Source organism: Lactuca sativa, chromosome 8 (assembly GCF_002870075.4).
Source record: "Lactuca sativa cultivar Salinas chromosome 8, Lsat_Salinas_v11, whole genome shotgun sequence".
In the NCBI taxonomy this organism is placed as follows: Eukaryota; Viridiplantae; Streptophyta; class Magnoliopsida; order Asterales; family Asteraceae; genus Lactuca; species Lactuca sativa.
In genome coordinates, this window is record NC_056630.2 from 22454230 (window position 1) to 22480466 (window position 26237).

Consider the following 26237-nt stretch of genomic DNA (forward strand, 5'->3'; position numbering starts at 1 on the left):
TCTTTGGATAATATCAGAGGTTTTAATTAAAAATAATATTAATTATTTAATAAACTTCAAAAATTCATATCTCCTTCATACGAACTCCGTTTTCGACGTTCTTTATATCCATGCGTAGGTGAGACTACGATCTACAACTTTCGTTTAGACTCCGTCGGCTAATTTTGAATTTATTTTTATTAATTATTTTTAGGAGGCTGGGACAGAAAAACTTCGTTATAAATTCATAACTTCTTCGTTCGACGTCCGTTCTCGCCTATCTTTTCATCGTTTCACTACTAACAACGAGATCTTCGATTCTCGTTTAGATTGTTTTGGCTAAAAACCGCTCGATCTCAAATCAAGTATTCGGGTTGCATACTGCCAAGTCGAAACTTCAAAAAATCATAACTTCGTCATACGAAGTCAGATTTGGGCGTTCTATATATTTTCGGAAACCTCGTTTCAACTACTACAACATTATGCAAAGATATCGGGCATATCTAATACTTTAATTTTGATGCTTATTTTATTCTTAATTCATTAAATTATAATAATTAAGAAAATAAACACATAAATCATATAATTCACATAATTCACAAATAATACATTTTTATTATTTCAAATTGGGGTACAAAGGTTAACCTAGACTATTACATTGCTAAAAATAGCAAGCCCAGAAACACGGGCGTTACATTTAGTTCTCGGGTTCTCGGGAAACTTTGAGTTCTCAATCGATCTCAACCCTATATATATATATATATATATATATATATATATATATATATATATATATATATATATATATATATAAGATTTTAATAACTTTGATATTTTATCGTATTAGTAAAATTTAAAGTTTAAACTTATGTTTATGTGTCTTATTTTCTCTACGACTTTAACTTTTGAATGGGTGTGTCCTATTTTTTCTATGGCTTTAACTTTTAAACACATGATAGAAATTAATAAAATCATTTTAGATCGATTTTTCAATCTCAACCATTACAAAACTCTCATTCACAAAACCCTTATTTGCGTTTCATAATGCTCAAGAACACGAAAACACTTATTCACAAAACTCGATTATATGTTGGTATATATCATTACCAACATGTACCAACCAAATTTATTGGTGGCCAAACAGGTTGGTACCAACTATATTTTGTACGATATTGGTAATAAAATTTTTGTACCAACCATAATCAGTACGGTATATGGTTATTTTGTATGAAATATAAAAATAACCATTTTCTTAGTTATTTTGTAGAAAATAGCAAAAAAAACCATAAATTATAAAAATAGCCATCAAAATCGCAAATGAATTAAGTCTATTTGAGATTTCCCCCAACTATCTGCGAACGTACAAGTTGCTAAAACACATATACACTTTAGGAGTTGTATATTCGCAGATGGACTTTTCATTTTTCAAACTTTTTCTTGGAGAACTCTCTCTCTGAAGACATTGTAGAGGAAATCATAGATGAATAAGTTCATTTGCGATTTTAGTGTGATGGTGAGAGTATTTATACCGGAAAAAATAAAAAAGTCATCTGCGAATGTACAACTCCTAATGCGCGTCCATGCTTCATCGACTTGTACATTCACAAATGATTGGAGGAAATTGTAGATGGGTTTAATCCATCTGCGGTTTTGATGACTATTTTTGTAATTTGGATTTTTTTGGTATTTTCTAGAAAGTAATTAAAAAAAATGGCTAATTTTATAATTTTCTCTATTAATAATGAAAGTAATATAAAAGCGAAATTAAATATCCTCCTATTTTCTTCTTAATTATCTTCCAACCCATTTGAAATGATGACAAGTGTCCTAAAATATCATTAGTTTTATCTAAATATGACATTTGTCACAATTTCATGTGAATAGGAAGATAAGTAGCAAGAAAAAGTAGAATGATATTTAATTTCTCAATATAAAATAATAAATCAAGAGGAATTAAGTAATTTAATTATTATAAATGAGTTTTCAAATAAAATAACCATTTTTTTTATGATGAAATGTTTGTTTAATTTTTTGATAGATTTAAATAAAAAACAATATTATTTTCAAATTTCAAATGGTTGATGGAACTTGTATAATATATTTGTAAGTTGTTATATATGATTGTATCTACAAACAAGGTACAAAAGATAAAAAGAATATTCTATTCACTACTTTTGGGTCTTCTTACATGTTAGTTCAAATACAATGATAAAAGAGTTTATTGGTATTCATAATTAATCAAACTCGTGATTGAAAACAAAAGACCTAAAAGTATAGAGGGTAAAATGTAATTTATTAAAAGTATATGGACTAAAATGCACATCAGCCTTTCTAGTAAATACCACGGCACGCTATCAGTGAGCTCATCTATTTGTCCACGACGTAGTACTGTTCTCTTGTTCCCAATTCTTTCAAATGTATGCGAATCTAGGGTTTCAGATTTCGGTCTAGCGCTTCAATTTCAGTTGAAATTTACCTAAGAAAAGGCAAATTAAGGTTAGTCCATGATCAAACGAACAACTTGATTACATTGTTATGTCACGCGCTTTAGATTTGATTAAAAAAAAAGTCCGTCACTGTTCTCTTACTGATCGGAATTCGTTCGTTCTTTTGAGTCACTCTTGAGCTGATTCAAAATGTTGTTCTGTTCTTTGAATTTTTCAATATACCCTCCGTTAAATCAGAATGGATTTGGATCCTTATACCAACTTAACATCAACATTTCTATTAGTTTGCATTGTTTTTCTTTGTAAGATTTAGTGAAGTTATCTGATTTCTTCATGAGTCGTTAACAGTGGTCGTCAATTCTGAACTTGAAATTAGTCGATTATACCTCAAATAAAAAATGTACCTCTTGTGTTTGAATGATGTGCGCGCTTGATTTCTTCATGAGTCGTAAGTAGTGGTCACCGTCTGCCTGTTTATAGCACTTACATGACTTCCTTTTTGTGTTAATATTTGAAGTTCCTTTTTGAGAACCGACTTCTTACTTGTATTCTCCACTGCTATATTATAGTTTTCTGAACATTTTACATTTGAGTACTTTTGTTGCCCAGTGTTCAATATGGAGCCGAGACACAAGCAGAAGTCCTGGTTTAGCCAAGTCATTCAGAAGCAAAGCCCTGTCTTCTTAACCCGATGCACCTAATTTCTCTCTTTTAACAGTTGGGATATTTCACTGTATTCTCTCTTGTGTGTTCATTCCATTCGCTCTAAAATCCAATCATGGTGATGACCAGGACGGGACCCTCTTCCCAAGAAGTCGCAATGCATGTGGGTTCCTGCAATCTTAAGGCAGACCTTGACCTTGAAAAGTTTGACTCTATGCTCCATATAATGATTGAGTTTCTAAAAAGTCACCCTATTCACGAACCCTTGACTAAATCAATCGAGTTTCCTTTAAGCATCATTCATAAGGCATACTCCACTGCCGTCTATAACTCTGAGGAAGAGTACATTGAGTTCAACATCAATAAAGATAAGACCACCAAACTGTATAAGGTTGAATTCCTGGAGGCTATTGGGCTTCCAGAGACCAAGGAAAAAAAGACGTTATATGAACCCACAAATGAAGAACTCTTCGACATATTTGATCAAATGGGGTATTTACCTCCAAAGCTTGAGTCGTCCTCAAACTTCAGGAAAGGTAAGCTTCCAGGCTTGTGGCATTTTTTATTCCACATCATTCTGCGGTGCCTCTCAGGAAGGGTTGCAGGAATTGACATGCTAAGTAGGCAGCTTCTTGTACTTATTTGTGGCATGTACACCGGGAATGAAGTGGACTTTGGAACCACTATCTGGAATGATTTTACTAGTTATGTGTTTCCAAAGAAGAAGGCAATTCCTTGTGCAAGGTTTTGGGCACTTGCACTCCAAAAGGTGTATAACAAGCTGAAGATCCCAATACCTAAAGAAGAGGAGATGTTCACTCCTCGTGTCTTATCCAGGCATACTATCCCCAATCAATCTGCATTTGGGAAGGTTACTCGTCTCCCTGAAGCAATGCTTCAATATATTGAAAAGAACTCCAAAGTTCTCATCAGACATATAAAGGAAACGGATCCTCCAGAAGCTGAATGCCCTACCCAATCCTCACAACATACTTCCAGTCCTACAAAACAAAAGAAAAAAGCCTTGAAAGTAAAGAAGACTACTGGTAAAAGAAAAGGTGAGACCATTCCTTCCCCTCAAGCCAAAAGACAATCCACAAAATCTCATAAGGTGAAGGATGTTGAAAAAAGATCTATCGTTGGGTCACAATCATCTACCTCTTCATCCTCTCAAGAAGATGATGTCTCTCAAAAGTATTGGAACATAACACATACACAACCCCCTTCCTCTCAAAAGGAAGATGTGGGTGTTGAAAAAAGTCATGAGCAGCCCCCAGGCCAAGAGCCTAATGGTGTGGCAGAGGTGAGAACATCAGAGAGTGAGAGTGTAAGGCAAACTCAAGATGATTCAATGAGGGAAACACGAGATGAACAGGAGAGGCAAAGTGAAAGAGCTGAGAACGAGGGAAATACTCAGAAGACAAAAGAAGAATTGATGAAACTGAAAGCTGAGGAAGAAGGGAGAAGGATTAGAAAAGAGCTTATGAAGAGGGTTGTGAAAAAAAGTAAGAGGAAAGAGGATGAGCTAAAGGCTGAGAAGAAGAGAGAGCAAGAGGAAAGAGAGAAAAACAAAGCTCTAATAAACAATGATGAAATTATACAAGGGCTGGAGAAGAACGCTTCTGAGGAAGAACAAATTGCCACCAAGCAATTGCAACTGGTTCTTAGTGAATTAAGAGAGGCTGAGGAAAAGAAAGAAGAGGAGCGAAAGGAATCAGTGGGAATGTTGCTTGAGGAGCAACAAAAGAGGGAAGAAGAAGAGAGGGTCCCAACCACGGATAAACTTATTGAGCTTGCCATCCATTGTGAGGAGTCTTTGGAGCCATTCACAAAGACTGGTATAGAGTCTGCTCAAGACATGGAAAAGGACTTTGTGTTTACTGCTGATGATGGACTCATCCAAGACTCTGATTCAAACTCCTTTATGGAGACACTCAAACCCTCCAAATCTGCTATTTTCTTGGCAACTTCAGAAACAGAAAGTCAGGAAGTTCCCAAAGGAGAGACAAACACTCTTCCAACCACCACTGTCAGACGCACTAAATTGAAGAAGAAGAAGTCCAAATATGTCTCCAGGGCGGAATTTAATTCACTCAACCAGAAGTTGTCTCAGGTTCTTGAGCTTGTAAACAAGATCCCTCCATCTAAGGATAAATTTGTGAGCAAGGAAAAGTTTATGGAAATGCAGAAGGCTGTGACATCCTTAGCCCAAAGGGTTCCTAATCTTGAGACAAGGGAAAAGATGCTTCGGGAATCAGTTGTCAAATCTACTGCAGATGCTCTGAAGAAAATGGAGCAGAAGAGGACCGATGACACATTTAAGTATTTGGATCGAATGGATGATATGTTGAAAATGGTGAAGGAAATTCAACAGTCGTATGATGACCTCACCAACACCGTGGGCCACCAACATGGAGATGAGATTGTCCGTTTAAATGAGCAGCTCTGTGACTATCGCAACAAAAATATAATTCTTCAGGCTGTTTTGGTTAAAGTAATACAGTCTGCACAACAACTGCTAAGACCCCGCAATGTAAGATTCGATGAAATCCTATTCGCCATCCAGAAAATTCAAAATTCTGTTGATGTACTTCCAAAGACTCTATCCAATGAGGAGCTAAGCAAACAGGTTCCTCAATCGTTCCAAAAAGTGTTTGACTTGATAGAGAACTTAAAAGGTTCAAAATCTGTGGATGAAGCTGGAGAAGATGAAAATGTGGTGATAACAGAAACTTCTCCTTCTCCCAAGATAGATGAGGTATCCAGACGTCAACCACCTCCAAAGACCACAATTCCTCCACCATCTCCTCCCACTTCATTTGTCATGCCTCCTACCCAACTAGCTTTGATGTTCCCTGAAACCCACAAAGCTTCCATTAAAGGTAAAGGCAAAAGGCCTTTGGAGGTTCCTGAAGTGAGTCGGAATCAGATGAAGACCTTTCGAGTGTCCGAGGAAGAAAAGAAGCAACAAGACCTGGAAAATGAACTCCTTGCCAAGCAGAAATATGAGGTGGCAGCAGCACATTTCTTTCAGGCGAACTCAAGTAAGGAGGAGCAACACGCTTTATCTCCTTTGGTCTATGTTATCAGACAATTGAAGGATGATGAACTTATGCCCAAACAAACTACAGCTCCTCCCGCTTCCGATGAGTATCAGTGGGATATACCCATGTCTCCAAATGCACGATATTATTCAGTCTTCCAACCACTACATCCACACCTCTCAAGGGAAACGCAAATCCCAATTGAGATGAACCGACTAGAGGAGTTTTTCAAGGCTCATGCTCAGCCCCCAAAAGATGTATGGTCTCTCCGGAGGATCATAAGAGTCGTGGGATATAAGAAGAGGTCTTTTCAGAAGGAAGAGTACTTTGGTTTTGAAGTGGTGCGAAGTGATAACAAAAAATATTTCTTCTCCGAAGCTGATTTTCCTAACCTCAATCCTAATGACCTATATGTGATTGCCAAACACTTCCAGACCAAACTCCTCACTCATCAACCTTCCCGATTTCCGTTTCTTCAAATCCAGAGATTTCTAAGGTCTCTGACCTATGATCTTGGCAGCATTGATGCAGAACGATTTGATAGCTTTGTGGATAATCCACCCGAAGAGATGAACCAAGAGCTGGAAGGAATTGAAAACAGACATCGAGGACCTACGGAGGATCCTGAACTTGGGATCATCTTCTCTAACGAAAAGGGTAGTTTGAAGCTCTTTTTTAGATTAAAACAGAAGCATCGCTGCAAAACGGAGTTCCTTGAAAAGATGATCAATCTTACTTTAAGGTCCAATGCCTCTGCAGCTTTAAAGGTGAAGATCATCGAAGAATTAGAGTGGTGGGTAGCAGTTCGTAAGTGGATCAAGAGAGCAACAGACCTCGTGAAAAACAAGATCTGAACATGAATGTCTTTTTTGCATTGAAAACTCTCGGTAAGTAATTTAAAACCTCATTTCCTCGACTTTCTGTATTAACCTGTGCTTTGTGCATCAAGTCAAAAATCAGGAATAATACTACTAAAATAATCAAAATAGTATGGTTGTCTTAACAAAGTGACGGCTTTTTTTTTCCCCTTTAAACAAAATAACCATCAAATTTGGCAAATAGGGTTGATTAAGAATTGTAAATTGCTTTATGAATGGTCCCCAAAGAACTAAAAATATTTTAAAAATAACCAAATGTAACTTTCATTTTTGGTCCCCTGAGTATAGTTTAGCTGATTTTTGCAATTTATGTTGAAAAAATTATCTTTGCAATTTTTGGTCCTTATTTGAGGTTCTTCCTTTATTGCAACGTTTTTGGTCTCAAAAAATAATGTCGTTTTGCTTGGAATAGAGACAAAAAAAAAACGTTACATAAACCTCAAATAAGTACCAAAACTGCAAGAGATCTTTTCGACTAAATATGAAAGAACCAGCTGTGCTCAGGGACCAATAATGTAAATTACTCTTTAAGTAAATAATTAAAAAAAATTGTAAGTATATGGCAAATGGTTCACATTTTCAAAAAATAAAAAGTAAAAATTAAAGCTTTTTGCAACCTTTGTCGGTAAAAGTAATTTTGCAATTGGCCCATTGTGGAGTTGGTGGTACTTTTGTTAAAAGGGTAAAATGGTGGTCAGTTTGTTGAATGAGACCCAACAATTGTGGTTATTATCTTAAAAAATAAACACCAATATATATTATATTATATTATATTATATAGCTTCTCAGATTAGATCTGTTTCTGAAATTGTTGTGTGTAGGCCAAGATTGGAAGATATTCAACATCAGATGGCAAGTAGGAAGTGTACAAGTTCTTGTTGGATGAGAACAGAATATTGTAGATCAAGTAGATGGTGGTAACATGCTTACTAATTTTAGTGTTTTTTAGTATTTATGTAAACTATTTTAATAGATTGTTGCCTCATATTTCTACTGCAAAGCTGTAACATTCATTGAAAATATATATATTTTTTTCGGTGTGTGAATGGGGGTAATCATGGGTTGGGGTGTTTTGGGGTGAGTGAGTTCTTTTGATTATAGCTGAAGGTGTTCCTGAAATCTGATACCAAAGACTTGATTTCCTATGCAAGGCCGAACAACAATGTAATTACGATAATACCCTTACATGGCTACTTGCATTGCAACTTTAATCTTAATTAAAACAACCGATGGTTGTTATTACATATTAATAACATTACACAATCCAAATTGCACAGCCCTGGATTCTGTTGGATCTGTCTTCAAATACATCACAATAACAATAATACTTGAGTTGTATATATTTATCAAGGGGATGTTTCTTTTTGACTTGATTGATATAATACTATAATGGATTAAGCACCTAATCTGGAAACCTATGTATGTGGTGGCTGTGTTATGGGGCACCTTGACTTTGTTTTTGAGGTGAATTCATTATCTTTTCTTACTTACATCCCAACCCAATTCTGCTATTGAATATCAGATAAATTAAACATAAAAAAATTACTAGCTTCTTTTCCATTCATCCATCTTTTCAACAATCAAGATTTATGACTTTGTTCAGATAAATTAAGCATTTGACATTGATCTATCTGGCATTTGTTTACCAATACACATGGACAACTTATGGCGATGAGACAAAACCCAGGCTGTAATAAGAACATTGTGTTAGTTCAATATCAGTGAACCAGATTCAACATTCTTGTTTTTATAGTGAAGTATCAAGATTCTATTATAGTCAAGTTAGTTCAATATCAGTGAACCAGATTCAACATAAAGGAAATTGGAAAGTGAATTATAACTTTTTTTAACGGGATAATGTCACTGTAGCACAATGAACTTTTGTGATTTGTCCGACTTGACCAATTTTATTTTTTTCTTGCTCATAAGGTCATCTAACTTTTACTTTACATGTCAATTTGGTCATTATCGTTAGTTTTTAACCATTTTTCCGTTAATTAGTTATCAAAATTACACGAATGACCCCTATGGTTTAAATTTCTTTTGTAATTGGTCGTTATCAGCCATGTTTTAAATCAGTCGACTAAAACTACCACAATCCTGAAACTCTAGGGACCAAAGTGTAACATTAGGGCTTTTAAGACCCCGTTTCTTTTGTTTGATCGGGTATACAACGGATTAACGAAAGCAGTGGCAAGTCAATTCAAAGGAACACGAAGCAGTCGTTGAGGCAAAAACGAAATCGAAGGAGAATCTGATTTGGGGTTTCGATGGTGGTTGGCGATTCGCGAGGGGAAGGAAAGAAAGGCTCGCAGGCGGCTAATCCCATAGGTCATGGGTCGATTGATAGCGACGAGGGAGATCGTCTCCGGGTTTTACGAGCCTACGCAACGAAGTGAAAGGAATAGCGGGGATGCGCTCTTGCTTCTCCGTCAGTAGGGTGCGAAGAGGAGGGTCAGGTGAGACCAAAGAGAAGGAAAGGGGAAAGCTGCGAAGCCTTCCTCGTCTCTTCCGGCTACGAGGTGTGAGCCACAGCTTTGCAAGCAGTGGTGACAGCAAGGCGAGACTTTTGGGGCATTGGATTGATGGGAACAACAGAGAAGGGAGTGAGGGGCAAAGGATTTCCGGTCTTTGACCGTTCGCGAGGGAGAACGAAGGCAAAATCATAAGGAGCTCTTTGATGGGGCAAAGCAAGCTGCGATATTTCAGGTGGGGACGGTTTGGCAGCAAGGATCGATGGAAGGAAGAAAAGGTTCGAAGATAGATACTAAAACTACCACAACCCCCACCTAAAACTACTACAATCCTGAAAACTACTACATCAATTTTTTTTTTGCCTATTATTTGGTTTGGTGCTTATGAAATCCAATGGTATGCTTCGAGTTTCAACAAGATTTAATGGGGAGAATAATGACAATATTACACTTTGGTCCCTAGAGTTTCAGGATTGTAGTAGTTTTAATCGAGTGATTTAAAACATGGCTGATAACGATCAATTACGAAAGAAATTTAAACCATAGGGGCCATTCGTGTAATTTTGATAGCTAGTTAACGGAGGAATGGTTAAAAACTAACGATAACGACCAAATTGACATGTAAAGTAAAAGTTAGATGACCTTATGAGCAAGAAAAAAACATAATTGGTTAAGTCGGACAAATCACAAAAGTTCATTGTGCTACAGTGACATTATCCTTTTTTTAACGTGTTATTATGCAACTTAACCTACCAATACCAAAACTGTCGTTTGCTAAAAAAAAAAAAAAAGATTTAGCGTGTGTTTGCAAGAATTTGTGAGTTTTTTTTAATGCTATTCGATTATTTATGTTGACAAACAGCCATTCTTAGAGTTTATTTTAGAATTAATTGGTTATGATGGATGAATTGCTGGTAACACTGGTTTATCATCATTTCTCAGTTGTTTTGGTAAAAATTTCTCAACTTATGTTATATGCGAGTGAAAAATCCTTGTATGTGTCATCATACTACAAAATGTTGAATTCCAGTAAACATGTAACTTAGATACTCAATAGCCCATTATGATCGGGAAACTGGGTGATTAGCAATGAGCTCCCATGGAGGCAAGAAATGGCATCTGGAAATCCTCATTTTTCCGTTGTCAAACCTCGCACACATTTATTTTATCCTAAACCAGACGAGCTACATTTTTTTTATCTATTTAAATGTTTATGTTTCTGGCATTAAAAGCATTTTAAAATAGTGGAAATGATTCTTGAGATTGTCTCGTGAAAAATTAAATAGCAGTAACACTTCAATTGCGATGCAAACTATTTGTATTTAGGTATGTAGAAATTTTTACGAGGTTGTATCTTATTCTTTGCATCTACAAACAAAATGATACACAAAAGATTAAAAGAAAATGGTATTCACTATATTTGGGTTTTCACCAACATGTTCGCTCAAATAAGATTTATTTAAGACGATATGTGATTCATAATTGATCCAACTCTTGATTGATAATTAATACGAGGCGTGTAAGTATAGAGGCTAAAATGTAAATTAATAAAAGTATATGGACTAATATGCGCATAACCCTTTCTAATACATACTTGTTACCAGTGAGCTCATGCTCATCTATTTGTCCGTTCATAGATTTGTTCTTCGTGTTCCCCAATTCTTTTAAATGTATGCGAATCTAGGGTTTCAGCTTTCCACCTGGCGCTTCAATTTCAGTTAAAATTCACCTGAGAAACGACAAAATAAGGTTAGTTCATGATGAATTTCAATAACATTGATTATGGTATTATCTCATGCGCTTTAGATTTAATTAAAAAACGTCCGTCACTGTTCTCTCACTGATCGCAATTCGTTCGTTCTCTTTGATTTACTTGTGAGCTGAATCTAAATCTCTGTTCTGTTCTGTTTGATTTGAATTTTTCGATGTATCCCCCCGTTCAATCAAAAGCGATTTGGATTTTGATACCACACATCAACATTTCTCTTAGCTTGCATTGTATTTCTTTGTAAGATTTAGTGTAGTTATCTAATTTTTCCGAGAATCGTAGACAATGTTGGTCAATTCTGAACTTGAAGTTAGTCGATTAAACCTCAAATTAGAAATTTACCTATTGTCTATTGTGTTTGAATGATCTCAGCATTCGGTTAACTAATCCAATCGCACTCTCCATAATAGAAGAAAATTTGAGTTGAAAGTGTTTGGGTTAACGATCTAGATCATCATCTTCCTCTCTATAGCACTTACATGTCTTCCTTGAATTACTACGAACTGTTTTTATTGTTAGTTTTTCTAGATCCATTTTGAGAATCGACTCTTTAGGTGATTTCTTCTCTATGATGGTTTTCTGTACATTTTACATTTGAGTACTTTTGATTTGCAGTGATTCAATATGAGCCGAGACAGAAGCAGAAGCAGAAGCCCTGGTCTTGCCAAGCGATTCAGAAGCAGAGACAGATCTTCTTATCGTGATGCACCTTACAAAAGAGATAGACCTTCATATCGGTATGATTCTAGATATAAATATACAAATGTTCATTCATAACTTTTATCCAACAGTTGAATTACAAATTTTCCTTTTGATAAAAAGGCAAGATTACCTCTGCAACAAATGTAAACGCCCTGGACACTTTGCAAGAGAATGTCCAAATGTAACTGTCTGCAACAACTGTGGACTTCCAGGGTACTAATTCTTTTATAACAACCATCTTTCAGTATTTAAAGATTTTAAAATATTTCAATTCCTGAAAGGGTTGATGTCATAAAATGACAACCAATAGTATACAATTTGCTCTTTAGGTCACTCATTTAATTGTACTCAGTAGTGAGTAGACCAATAAACTTCTTTTTGGGTTCTCCACTTCTCATTACACCATTGGAGTGGATTTCAATCATATAAACTCATACTGAATCCTATGTGGTAGCCCCTGTGGCTTCCAACATGGCAAATTTCGTTCACTCATGTTCATGTGTGCTGACATGGTATCCACATAGACGTTTTATTTTTTATTTTTTTATGAATGCTAAAATAATTTTATGACGCCATGTAGGATTCGATACCAGTTTACAGTGTAAAGAGAAAGCAAAAAAAAATATTGGCTTATTGAATACAATTGAAAGATGAGGGACCTAAAGAGCAAATGGAATACTATTGGTTTTCATTTTATGACATTAACCCATCCTAAAATGTTAAAAAAAATGTTTACTTGTAGTCATATTGCAGCTGAGTGTACATCAACTACCATGTGTTGGAACTGTAAAAAATCCGGGCACCTCTCGAGTGACTGCCCGAACGACCCGGTCTGCCACATGTGCGGTAAAATCGGACATTTAGCTCGTGATTGTTATAACCCGAGTGTGTCTTCTTATGATGCCCGGCTTTGTAGCAACTGTTACAAACCCGGGCACATTGCTGCTGACTGTACCAATGAGAAGGCGTGTAATAACTGTAGAAAAACCGGTCACCTTGCGCGTGACTGCCCGAATGACCCGGTGTGCAATGTTTGTAGCATATCGGGCCATGTGGCACGCCAGTGTCCTAAAGCGGGCGGGTCGAATATGAATGTGGTTAGGTCGGGCGGGTCGTCAATGGTGGATGACCCGTTTAGGGATATGATGTGTAAGAATTGTGGGCGGGCGGGTCATATTAGTCGGGATTGTGTGCCTTTGGTTATTTGTGGGAATTGTGGCGGGCAGGGGCATTTGGAATTTGAGTGCCCGTCTGCCCGGATGTTTGACCCGTTTGATCGGGCCTTTCTTGACCCGCGGTTTCGTAGGTACTGAGTCAACCCTGGTGGGTTTTGACTTTTGACTTGATATCTTTTTTTTTTTTGCAAAAAGAAATGAGACAATCACTTGAACTTTGAAGTCATATTCTATATTCTCTATATGTTTTGGGTTTTTTCGCTTCCAAATTTTCAGGTGAATTGTTTTGATGAGACTATTATTGTATTCTCTCTAGGAGGGTTGTTTTATAGATGGTTAACTTTACCTAGAAAAGGTAATTGTTGTTTGTTAATATACTTATTGGCTTCTTTAGGAAAAATTTCACAAAAGCTATTTCAATCAGACTTTTAACTGGAAAACATTATTTTATTAATTTTTAGAAAAATCATTTTAACATTTTAGAAATGTTATAATGTAGCCATTTTTAACATACAAAAATCGGTTAACCATAATTTCTTTCTCTATGCATCTATGAGAGTATGGCATGGTGGGGCAGTATGCCATTTTGGGTTAACATATTAAGGGACTCGTTATATTAAAGTCGAATGAATAATAGAAAAAAAAAAAAGCAAGAAAGGTTTTATTTGTAAACAAACGTTAGCCAACAGAATATCAAAATCAAATATTACAATTCTTTAATCAAGTTGACATGATTTATTTATTTAATTATTATTATTTTTTTAACTAAACGGAAACAAAGAAAAAAAAATCAGTGGCAAACAAAATCGAAGGATATATGAAGCTTCTAGCATTATTTTGGTCCAAAAAACGTTGCAAACATTCAATCAATAGTTCTTTAACATGTTATATTATTATTTTTTTATTATGTAGATCTGGTACTGCGTTTATGTATTTTATTCATGGGAAATTATATTATTTCAAAACCAAATTAAACTATTATTTGATAAGTAATTCTGAATTAAACTTTCTAATCATCGAAAACAATTGCTTGGTTATATAACAAAATTACATTTTTAACACAAAAAGTAAAAACTATGTACATCTGGGGATGTTATGTATTTTCAAGTGAATGTAAAACAAATTTTTTTACACAAAACACCATTGTTTTAAATTAATACCATTATAATCAACTAAAACATTGTATTCACAAAATAATAACATATATGATATGTTTTGACAAAAACAAACAAATAGTTTTTTGTTCATTTTATATTTTTTCTAAAACTATGATGTTTTATATATAAAAGAAAAATCAAATAAATCGCTATCTATATTTTGACATTAACCCTATATCCGTTTTCATCACAAACTAAAGTCAATCATGTTCATCCTTAATTATCTTGTTATGTAACATAAGTTGAGTAAATTAGTAGAATGCGTCAATTACAACTTCATAATTAACACAGATTTAATTTATTAAAAAGTCATATACAATAAAATACAATAAAACATAAATCTCAACATTTGCAATCCATATTCCAAAAAAAAGCACAATAGTTTTTTGAGTTTTGTTTAACCACCCTAAGAAGTTTTTATTTACTTTAACCACTAGGAGTTTGTTTAAAAAAGACTAACTACAAGGGTTTCTTGGTAATGAATGTCCAAAAAAAACACCGGAATGTTTTTTTTTTTTTTTTCAATGATTCAAATAAAAAAAGCTTCAAATGGTTTAAACCAATTAAGAGTAAATATAGTGCAATAATAATTCATAGGCCAATTATTGCTGCTTTCATAGCTAGAATCACACCAGAAACTGAATCAAAATGCAAAATCACTAAAAAGAGAACAAAATCTGAAACAGTTCTTGGATATTAAAAACTATAAGAAAAAAAAATGAAAATCCGATAGATATAGTGTTGTTATTAGAACAAAGCAATACCTCCACCAGAATACTCAACTTCATGTGCAGGTGGCAAAGAAGAAACCCAATCAGAAGCATGTGTAGGAAGAAGCCCCAAAGTGTTCAACTTCCAGACACCAAGCAACATACCCCCCAAATTAAGAGCAATAAACAGCAATTTAGGTGCATTTAGATCCACCTTGCTATCTTTATAAGGCTCAAAAACCTTCCCAACTCCTTGAAGAGCACTTAATGGTTGCCAAAGAGCTGAAAATGTTATACCGATGCTAAACAAATGGACTGTACTTCCAGCCATCCACATCATGAACCCCATCATTAGAAGGTTCTTGAAGGGTGCTTGAGCTACCTCCCATGCTTTTTGTGATTTCCAATTTGCTTCTGCATCTTTCTTTTGGCGACTTAATGTGGAATCATCTTGATCATGGGTAGCTCGTGTGAACCCAGGTGGATCTGGAATGTCTCGGGAGGAAGGTGTTGATGAGTTGTCTGTGAATTCAACTGCCCATTTCCGACTTCCCATCACTCCTTTCCCTTTATCCATCTACTTTCATAAAAAAATAAAAACATAAAATTCATGATAGATGATTAGATGCCATTGAAGATGTATATCAGAACCTAGCAGTGATATGTGGTGAAGAGAAGATGTTTAATTGTTTAACAAAATAGCAAGGAGATCTGTAAACTATGCAAAACCTGATGTTAACGATCGAATTCTAAATACGAAACCTAGAACTCGATTCGGTGGATAAACAGGTCCTCCATACGTTTTAGATCTAGAAAAAAAAAAGGCCTTTTCAAAATTGAAAATCAATTCAAAACATGCTTTAGGTTTAAACGATTGCAAATTGGTAATCGAAATCATGAGAAACTGGTAGTTTGAGAACGTAACACACCGATTTTCCACTGACGATTAAACCAATGATAATCGCAATTATAATAAAACGAGAGATATTATATATGAAGATCACCAGATAGCAAGATTGAACATACCAATATCAGTAGAAAGAAAAATCCCAACTTCGAGTTTAAAGTGTGATATTTGATCGACGAAAAGTTGGGAATTGAAACCCTTCGCGTCCTGTGATGCGAGATTGATGGAGAGTTGGATTGGGAGCTTTAGTTATAGCCTGATAGGGCTTGTTTGACTGTTGATAATAAGTTTCAAGCATTGGCAAAAATAACCCAAAGTTTAAAGGTTTCTTTCATTTTAGTTGTTTCATTTCACCTTCCTCAAATTTGAAAACAAGACAAAATTTCAAATTGTAATTTGTAATATTTTATTTCATTGATTGTCTAGGGTTTACAATCTCTTCCATATATAGAATGTTAAGACTGTAGTGAATGTCGTCAAAAAGAACAAGAACTTTTGGTAATCTTTTAATAAAAATATCGACAATCTGATAGTAAGATGGAACATGTTGAACGCAAACTTCACAAGAAACAACCTTTTCCCAAACAAAGTGATGTCTATTTCAATGTGTCCTTGGTTATTTGATGTTGAATTGGATTACCAGTAAGAAAATGACATTAACAATAACGTCCCAAAAATCACAATAATTTTTTTTTCATTTTCAAATAAATTAAGATCGTTGTTTCCATCAAAACCCAAGTCATAATAAACCAAGTATCAAATACAAATATCCCAAAATCAATGTATCACAAAATCTTCAAAACATGTCACCAAAGGATGTGTACGATCACACATTTCCTTTCCTCCGATCATCAGAAGTACCTGCAACATGACACATAAACTGTAAGCCAAAACTTAATGAGTTTCCCCAAAATACCATCACATAACATATAACATCATGCATACTGGGTCCACAGTCATATGACTAAATTACCCCTGAGCCCACAACATGAGTCTGGTTTGCCCTTTCTGGCCCACAGCTCATGTATGGATTGCTCCCGAGCCCAAAGCATAAGTTTGGCTTGCCTTTCTGGCCCACAACTTATGTATGGCTTGTTCCCGGGTTTGTTGGCTTCCGCACAGAGCAGTATTGACTTAACCCTACAACATTATGTCGACATATGCAACAGATAACACATATAACAACAAACAGATAAACATGTAGATCTTAACTGCTCACTACAACATAACAACATCCTAAACAGGATACATAATCTATTGGGTCGGCAATGGTGCCTTCGACCCACGAGTACAGTGAGGACACTCACCTCAAAGTCTGAACTTATAGTTGAATAAATCACTGCTCTGAATACTGTCTCTACTAGTCACTTACACAATAACATGGACTCAAACTTCAATCTACTACTCAAAATACCCAAAATGACCTAAAGTTAAACATAGTCAAAGTTAACGGTCAACGGTCAAAATTAAATCAAATTGGTCGCCACGTCGTGGCCACTAAATGACAAGGTAGACGAGCCTTAGCCCAATCGCCACACTGTGGCAGCATTGGACTCCCAACAACTTAATAGATTAAGTCGTCTTTCTTTTATCCTAAGGGCTCCAAAACTCATATTTGGTCCATTCTAATGTCCAAGTGGATAAAGTTTCCAGCTTTATCCCTTTAGACCCTCTAAGAGATAGAAATCTCACTTTTAGGTCTAAATAGGGCAAAAACATAACTTGGCTTAACCCATTAAACACTTTCTCTTGAAGACTATTAGATCCCCATTTCCAAAAACGTTTCTAACATATTATAACAACATAAAAATCCTTACTTTCCAGACATGCATGTCCAATGCATGTCTTGGATCCTTATTAGGTCAAAATAAGTGTTTTTTACCCAAAGATCCATGCATGGCATCAAAACTCGCCAATACTTCAAATCCAATCCACCACATGCCATAAATGGCATGGAGATTCATAAAGTTGCAAACTTTATGAGATCTTTGTTGGATTAGGTGTCTAAGCCCATAACTATAATTGGTATGTACTTGACCCGATAGTAGCATGGTCCATTTGGGTTGCCTTCACCAAAACAATCTCATAGGATGGATATTTGAGAAAGAGGCTATTTATGATTTGCTAATATATTATAAGTATAATATGTTAATTGAGAAATCATAATATTTAATTAGTATTTATCAAGAATTAATTTGGAATTAATTTAGTGATCAAAATAGACTAATTAAATTAACGGGGACTAATTATGTAAATTAATGAGACATATGGTTTGGGCTTTTGATCCATGATGGACTAAGTTTATGCAAGAGTCCATGAAGAGTTAGTTTACATGAGTTATGGATCATAAGTCTATATGTATGGATTAGGGTTTACACATGACCCTTGGAATCCTACATTATATATGTGTTATCCCTTAGCCTAAAATCGCCCCCCTAAGTCTTCTAGGAAGATATATAGTCGATTTTGGAGTGTCTATCCTCTCTCTTAAAGTCCTCCTTTGTTCATGGTGTTTGTGAACCATTTGAGGCATCACACTTGAGGTGCTAAAATCTTGAAAGGCCAAAACTACAAGCTACAATAAAGAGGTATTCTTCTAACTTGATTTTATGATTTATATGTCAAAGTTATATGCTAGTTGTAGGCTTCATGCTTTGGAAATTTTATTGCATGTATAACTAGAGAAAACTTAGATCCAAAGCTATTAGGGTTGTATGTGCACCATAGGAGTGTTATAGTACACTAAACCTAATAGTGAGAGCCGTGGGTAGTTTTCTGTTATATAATTGCATTGTCTAATTATTCAAAATTGAAAAACCTTAAAAACTGCCTTCTGACTATTGGACTCTGTTGAGGTGTTGATTATGATGGCATGTGCGGAATTAGGAAAGATCTAGTGATTCATCATACAAATTCAAGAACACAAGAAGTAAATAAATCTTTTTAAGCTCTTATTAGATCTAGAAAGATTATACAAATGGGTTTTTATACAATTTCTATCTCTAGTCTAACACTCCAAAATGGACTCTTTTCATAATGGGAGTCACTCACTTCCTATTTATAGGAAACACTCAACCCATTTACACAATAAAGAGGTATTCTTCTAACTTGATTTTATGATTTATATGTCAAAGTTATATGCTAGTTGTAGGCTTCATGCTTTGGAAATTTTATTGCATGTATAACTAGAGAAAACTTAGATCCAAAGCTATTAGGGTTGTATGTGCACCATAGGAGTGTTATAGTACACTAAACCTAATAGTGAGAGCCGTGGGTAGTTTTCTGTTATATAATTGCATTGTCTAATTATTCAAAATTGAAAAACCTTAAAAACTGCCTTCTGACTATTGGACTCTGTTGAGGTGTTGATTATGATGGCATGTGCGGAATTAGGAAAGATCTAGTGATTCATCATACAAATTCAAGAACACAAGAAGTAAATAAATCTTTTTAAGCTCTTATTAGATCTAGAAAGATTATACAAATGGGTTTTTATACAATTTCTATCTCTAGTCTAACACTCCAAAATGGACTCTTTTCATAATGGGAGTCACTCACTTCCTATTTATAGGAAACACTCAACCCATTTACACATACAAGAGGGTAAGCCTAAAACATTACATCCAAGAGTGACTTTGCACCCTAACATTCTCCCCCTCAAAGTTAAGATTAGATGTCCGGCTTCAATCTCCAACGAGCTAGCGCGATCGAGACCAAACTCCCCCTTGAAGTAACACCGGTCCTCAAATCCGCAAATGAATATTCGAAAAACCCGAGAAGCTTCGAATACCCATCATTCTCCCCATTTTTATAATCAAAAAAATGATTATAAAACCCACTAAGGATGAGAAGCGCCCGAGGAATAGTCTTCACGATACTCCCCCTTGATGTGTACCAAAAATGAATCACCAAAAATCTTGCACGGAAAAACAATCACGAAAAAGCCACAAAAATTTCCAATTTATGGAAAATTTTGACTTTTTAAGTGAAAGTTGTAAATCCGGGTAGATATTATCACTTTCGGAAACTTGCAGGGACCCGTTGCGCCAAAAACAGTCAAATATGCGAAACTCTAACACATTTGCGAAACCGGGCATAAAGTGTAAATTCGCACAAACTGTAGGGACTAGAAATGAATATTCTTCAAGTTCCAGCAAAAATTAGTTCTTTTTCGAAATTGGGCGAAAACTGCCAAACTTTCGAAGCCTCAGGGACTATTTTCGAAAAATCTGGCTTTTTGCTCCAAAACGTACGAAGAGTGTGACCAAACATTCAAAGAGTTGAAAAAACTGTCACTCTTTCGTAAGATCAGGGACCAATTTCGTAAGTTGTGTGGTTTCTTCCCAATTCTTGTTAAGGGACGAACATAGGAAGACTCTTTCTCTCTCTTCTTCGTAAATTCACACCCTTCGTAAATTCATTCTCCACTCCACTCTTCATAAATAAAAACTCAGTAACCTCAAATCCAAAACAACATTTTACCTTCGAATCTAAATCACCAAAAACCTTCGTTTTTTTTCAATTCATCCATATACCCTTCGAATTTTAATCCAAAACTTCCCAGTCTTCGTAAATCAACATCACTGAAAATCGATTCCCAGTCTTCGAATTTTCCAAGCCAAGACCCCATATTCGAAATCAATGGTACAATGCTTCTCTTTTTATTCAAGAAACCAATTCTTCGAATATAGATGCTACCATCATCACTTGATACAAATCGAGTTTCAAACACTACTCGAAATCAAACTTGATCCATCGAATTCCCAAAAACAATTTTCGTTAACAGTTGGCATGAATTGAACTTCCCAATATCATCCTACCATTCGCTTTCAGTCCTTCACAAATCGTCACCCAACCATCAACCATAGAATATCGATTTCTTCATTATTAGTTATCGATTTCATCTCATCATTCGAAATCAAAAGCAAATACCATCTGAAACTATCGATCCAACAAACTCATCCTGTTCTTGATTGATTATTCAGTGTTCATCAGTAAACGTCATTAAGAACTCGATTTAGATCAACAATCAACATATCTGATTCATAAATCGAATCGAGATAAAGAGACGGAGAATATGATGAATATAATCGTGAATCAAAATCGGATCGAATTGAGTGAGTTGATATACTGAACAAATATCTCAAATCAATTTTTTTTTAAAATATTCGAGTAGATGCGACTTGACGGAAAAAAAATCGAAATATGTGAATAATAGATTCAAACGAGAAGAGATCGGCCACATATTTTGACTTGATGAAATATGTTTTGTGGTTCAATAAACAATACCACAAAATTGGGTTGAATAACATCAACAGTAACGAATCATGAAAGTTGGGCTAAACTATTTGGATGAACAGTAACTTCGAAAGAAAGTAAGTTTTTTCTTTTATTTTTAATATGATGAACAGGGAACGATTGGATTTCGAAGAAAGAAAAAATACTGATGAACAATGATTTTCAAATGAATAAACAAAATTTGAGAATAATATTTTGATTTTTGGAATTTTGATCTAAACAAATAATAATTGGATCAACTATGGGGTTGAGATGAATTAGATCCAATGAGGCAAATCGATCAAAAATTGAAAAACGCAAAATACGAATCGAAATCATGGACGTTTTGGAATCCATTTGAGAAATTGAGATACCTTTTTGATGAATCGAGTTCCGTTTTCAACGAATGAATCAAATTTAGAAGATCTCGGTTCTTTTGTCGGAATGAGAAAATCTCCAAATCGAACATTGTACCACCCACCATGCGAGATGTACAACTCGTTCTTCGTGTTCTTCGTGTTCTTCAACGATCCAAGAACATCTTCAAAAGAACCACCAACACATTTGGGTTTTGACTTCAAATTCAATGCAACATTTGGAGATTGTTGCTTTGGAACCTAAATTTGCTTCACGGATTTTGGCTTCATAACATATGACGATTTTTGTGAGTAAACCCGCTTATTCTTCCGATTCATCTTCTTCTTCTTTTTCTTTCTCATCTTTTTGCATCTTGAAGACTTGACTTCATGAACAAACCCACTTTCAACAACATGAACATTTTGAGTTTGAATCAAATCTTTTGGAGTTTGATACTTGTGATTTTCTTGGATCACCGGCTTCCGATAAGAATCATTCCTTCAAACGAATCACAAGAACACAAAATATCATCAGTTTGAACTCCAATTGAGCAAAAAACTTTTTCATCGTGAGAATCAACTTGAACTCCTTTTTCTTGAACATCAAGAACATCACATTGAACTCCATTATCAAGAACTTCAAGAAATTTAAGAGCACGAAGATCATTTGGGTCTTCAATAAAAGAAACATATTTCTTATTGAACAAATCTCTTTCTTCTCCTTCCTTTTGATTTCTACTACGAACTAATATGGACAAGGCAATTTTATTCAACCATGCAATCTTACAAAGTGGTTGAAATACCAAGCTTCCATGATCATCCTTCAAACCTCCATAAGAAACCAAATTACCCCATGAAATCAATTTGCTTAACACCAACCCATAAAATTGATCTTCATTGACTTTGTATTTCACATCTTTAACGATCACAATCCAAGAATCATATGGAAAATCCACCATGATCACAAAAACTTGATGAATTCTAGAGAGAGAAAGTGATTTTGAATGGGTTTTCTAGAGAGATAAAGTGATACAAACAAGTATTCTAGATAGAGAAAGTCGAATTATGGATCAAATCAAAGAAAAATTCGACTTCTAGAACACAAAAACACTCTCTAAACACGAAGATCAATGAACAATAAGAATCACCAAATCAAAATAGCCATCAAGGATCAATTCTTGATGAAAATCAAGAACACCCGCTCTGATACCAATTGTTGAGGTGTTGATTATGATGGCATGTGCGGAATTAGGAAAGATCTAGTGATTCATCATACAAATTCAAGAACACAATGAGTAAATAAATCTTTTTAAGCTCTTATTAGATCTAGAAAGATTATACAAATGGGTTTGTATATAATTTCTCTCTCTAGTCTAACATTCCAAAATGGACTCTTTTCATAATGGGAGTCATTCACTTCCTATTTATAGGAAAGACTCAACCCATTTACACATACAAGAGGGTAAGCCTAAAACATTACATCCAATAGTGACTTTGCACCCTAACAGACTCGACGAGTCCATACATGAACTCGTCGAGTCCATTATCAGACTCGACGATTTGGATCATCTGTTGGCAGAATTTTCGAGTTTTTGGCCTGTTTTGGATTATGATCATTACCACAAAATGTTTTGGTTCATAAAATTTGATTTTGTTAGTATGGTAACGATTATCCCCATCCAATAACATGATGATTGCCAAGTTTTAAGATCATTACTTGATTTGTGAAAACTAATTATTTGTGAAATTTAGATCATCTTGCTAAGAGAGTTGAATTAGATCACTTTAGTAATAGATAAAATGATATTATTGTTTTATTAGTTTAAAGTTTGATCTAAATGTTTCTTGAATAGTTTCATAACTTGTCTTCAAGTTACGAAACTTGAAAAGTCTCTATTCATAAAACAAATTTAACTCCTTAAGTTATGGAATTCAAGAGTCTTGGATGGTTATAAAACTTGTTATCAAGTTTTGGAATCCAAAATGTTTTGAAGAGTTTCAAAACTTGCCCTCACGTTTTGGAATTTGAAAAGTTTAATTAAAAAGTTTTAATTTGAAATATTGAATTCTAAAACATCTAATAATTGAAAGGTTTCAAAAGATACAACTCTTGGGTTCATAACTTAAAAATTAATTAAATAGTTTTAATTTTGAATTTTTAATAACCTAGATGCCTTGTATAGTTCAATTACACATTATGGAGTTTATTAAATTGATTAAAGTGTTTAATTAAAAGAGTATTAATAAATCCATAATTACATGGTTTGAGTTTAATTAAATTAAAAGTCTAGTTTAATTAAAAGATTAAACCACCTAGTATTTTAAATGTTTAAAATACACTGTTATACTATATAAAATTAAAAGTTTAATATATTATATATGTATAAGTAAAATGGCAGTATTACCGTTAGTAAGCCTCATTCATGAAGTCGGTCTATAAGGGGGTATAAGGTTACTGCCTGTAAAATGGTGGTTTAATGGATGTCCACTCTCACTCACTGCTTCCTTGACTGGTGGATGGTCTTTAGCCGAACGGGTTTGACAGGACATTTAAATTCTCATTAAAAGTATGATGAAATATTAAGTAACTAAACCTTTTATAAATTCTTAATCTTATTTACTTAAGGAAAATGTGAGTTTGATGCTAACCCATGAAATTGCACATTACACCTTATTAGTCGTTAGTGGAGCGTGCGTGGTTAACCGGCACACTAATCTGGGACTAATGTAGGATGACAATGGGTAGCTTGGAGATTATCATAGATCAATGGAGCGTGTGTGGTTAACCGACATATTGATTAGGTGATAAATGACTTCGAGAGTACCAAGCTAATTTGCATGGTTATTCACACCTTGTTTGTGATCCTCGGTATCCCAGTCACAAACTTGAATGGCATAATCGAGATTAAACATACCATTGAAAAGTTCAATGAATCTCAAAAGATCTAGGGATTTCAATTCGTTTAAAATCTAAAGTTCATTTTCGTTTTTCATGGTGGAAATTGGTAAATCATCATTTACCTACCTTCAAATATTTTACAATTGGATTACGGCATCCCTCTTCCGAATTATAGAATATTATGTTGGGTCATAGCCTTAATATTTCATGTTGGGTGTTATATTAAGGACTTAAATCAACTAACTTGAATTTCTTCCTTGTAGATGTTTAGTTCTAACAACTATGATCTACCTCATCCTTTTGGAAAAAGCTTTCTTTATAATGATGATATTGTACAAGACAATCAAGGTGAAAGATTAATCCCTTCTTCGTGTTGTAGTGGAACTTCACCTCCTCCACCTCCTCCAATAGTTATCCCTGACCCACAAGTTCAAAGACTTGAAAAGTTCAAGGTCACTCGCGCCATATTGGCTAGCAAACACCAAGATGGAAGGTTTGTGTGTGCACATGTCTTGGAGATGAAGTCACACATTGACAGGCTGGGAAAGTTAGGATTCGATGTGACAACCCAAATTTTTTTTTCTTTGAAAGCTCAGTCAGTCAACTCAACTGAGTGTCAGACTCATTGGTAATGAGTTCTAGCCTTGTTAAAAGTCATTCTAAGGAGTTTTAGCCTAGTACACTTAAGGAATAAGTGTCAGGAAGTACCTGCTAGAGACACTGTGCAACATTCGAGCCTTAATCCTCATCAAAAGGAGTTCACGGCCACACCACTTGAGTCTACGGCCGTAAACTCAAGGTGGGCCGTAAAATCCCTCCTTAAGTCTCATATCCTTCAAATTTCTTTCATTATTTCATTTCCAACTCAATAATACTTGATTTATCTCTCAAGTATCATCGAGTTCTTCATCCTAGATCATCAAAATCGTAAGTGTTCTTCCTTTGATTTATTGATACATCTCTTAATCTAGTGTCATCTCATGATTTCATCCATGGGAATCATCTTTTCTTAGATCTTCAAGAAACACCAAGAACACCAAGAACACACACTAGTGTTCTTGGACCTTAATCACCATTTCAAGCCTCTATATCGTAAGTACTCTCTCCTTAGCTTGTTATCTAGTTGAAACATCTTATTAGAGACTTGAAAACCATCAAAAAATGCAAGAAAAAAAGGAGTTTACGGCCAAGCCATCTCCCATGGCGGTAAACCCCTATAAGTGTGCCATTTTGGCTGCAAACCCTTCCTAAGTCCAAGCCTTTGGCCTTAAACCCTTAATGGATGTCGTATGACCTTAAAACACACACTTTGGCATGATTGACCATGAGTTTACGGCCATAAACTACCTTAGCCGTAAACTCCATGGGCGGCCGTGAACTCTCCCTTGATCAATCACATGTGATTCAACACTTCATTCCAAGTGTTTCCTAGTCCCGTGAGATGTTTCCTTGCCTTTGGTTGCCTCTAAACGCTATCTTTAAGTCAATATATGCCATTATATGTCATTTAGGACTCGTTAAGTCTCGGGACTTCATTCGTGGAGCTTCTCATCCTTACACACATATTCGTTTGAATCACCCGCATCAGGTGAGTTCATACCCCGTAATGAATCTTTTAAATTGTTTTAAACGCTTTTAAGAGGGGGGGTGGGAATACAAGTTGAACACAATGATAATTGTGTAAATGTTTTTTTATAAACATCTTTCCAAAGATTTCTTATGTCTTTTATAAGTGATCAAAACATTTCAAAAACTCTTTTAAAGTTATGTTACTTTATAGTTTAACAAAACTCCGTTTTTA

General features: G+C 35.0%; 3 protein-coding genes across 4 annotated transcripts; 2 read left to right on the forward strand and 1 right to left on the reverse strand.

Annotated features, from left to right (window-relative positions):
- Window positions 1-2330: 2330 nt before the first annotated feature.
- LOC111898111 (uncharacterized) lies at window positions 2331-8057 on the forward strand. Its single transcript, XM_023894037.2, has 3 exons — window positions 2331-2475; window positions 3036-7020; window positions 7833-8057. The coding sequence occupies exon 2, from the start codon at window positions 3205-3207 to the stop codon at window positions 6985-6987; it is 3783 nt and encodes a 1260-aa protein (XP_023749805.1). The 5' UTR covers window positions 2331-2475; window positions 3036-3204; the 3' UTR covers window positions 6988-7020; window positions 7833-8057.
- Window positions 8058-10950: 2893 nt separating this feature from the next.
- On the forward strand, window positions 10951-13372 carry LOC111898112 (uncharacterized). Its single transcript, XM_023894038.3, has 4 exons — window positions 10951-11234; window positions 11869-11990; window positions 12076-12168; window positions 12698-13372. Exons 2-4 carry the CDS (start codon window positions 11878-11880, stop codon window positions 13266-13268), a joined length of 777 nt encoding a protein of 258 aa, XP_023749806.1. The 5' UTR covers window positions 10951-11234; window positions 11869-11877; the 3' UTR covers window positions 13269-13372.
- A 1554-nt stretch (window positions 13373-14926) lies between these two features.
- LOC111898113 (uncharacterized) lies at window positions 14927-16179 on the reverse strand. Of its 2 annotated transcripts, XM_023894040.3 has the most exons (3): window positions 16024-16150; window positions 15727-15806; window positions 14927-15574 (listed from the first exon to the last, which is right to left on the reverse strand). In XM_023894040.3, exon 3 carries the CDS (start codon window positions 15572-15574, stop codon window positions 15035-15037), a length of 540 nt encoding a protein of 179 aa, XP_023749808.1. In that variant the 5' UTR covers window positions 15727-15806; window positions 16024-16150; the 3' UTR covers window positions 14927-15034. The 2 variants fall into 2 exon arrangements, with proteins under 2 accessions (XP_023749808.1, XP_023749807.1); XM_023894039.3 differs by lacking the exon at window positions 15727-15806 and having other exon boundaries at window positions 16024-16179.
- Between the last annotated feature and the right edge of the window lie 10058 nt (window positions 16180-26237).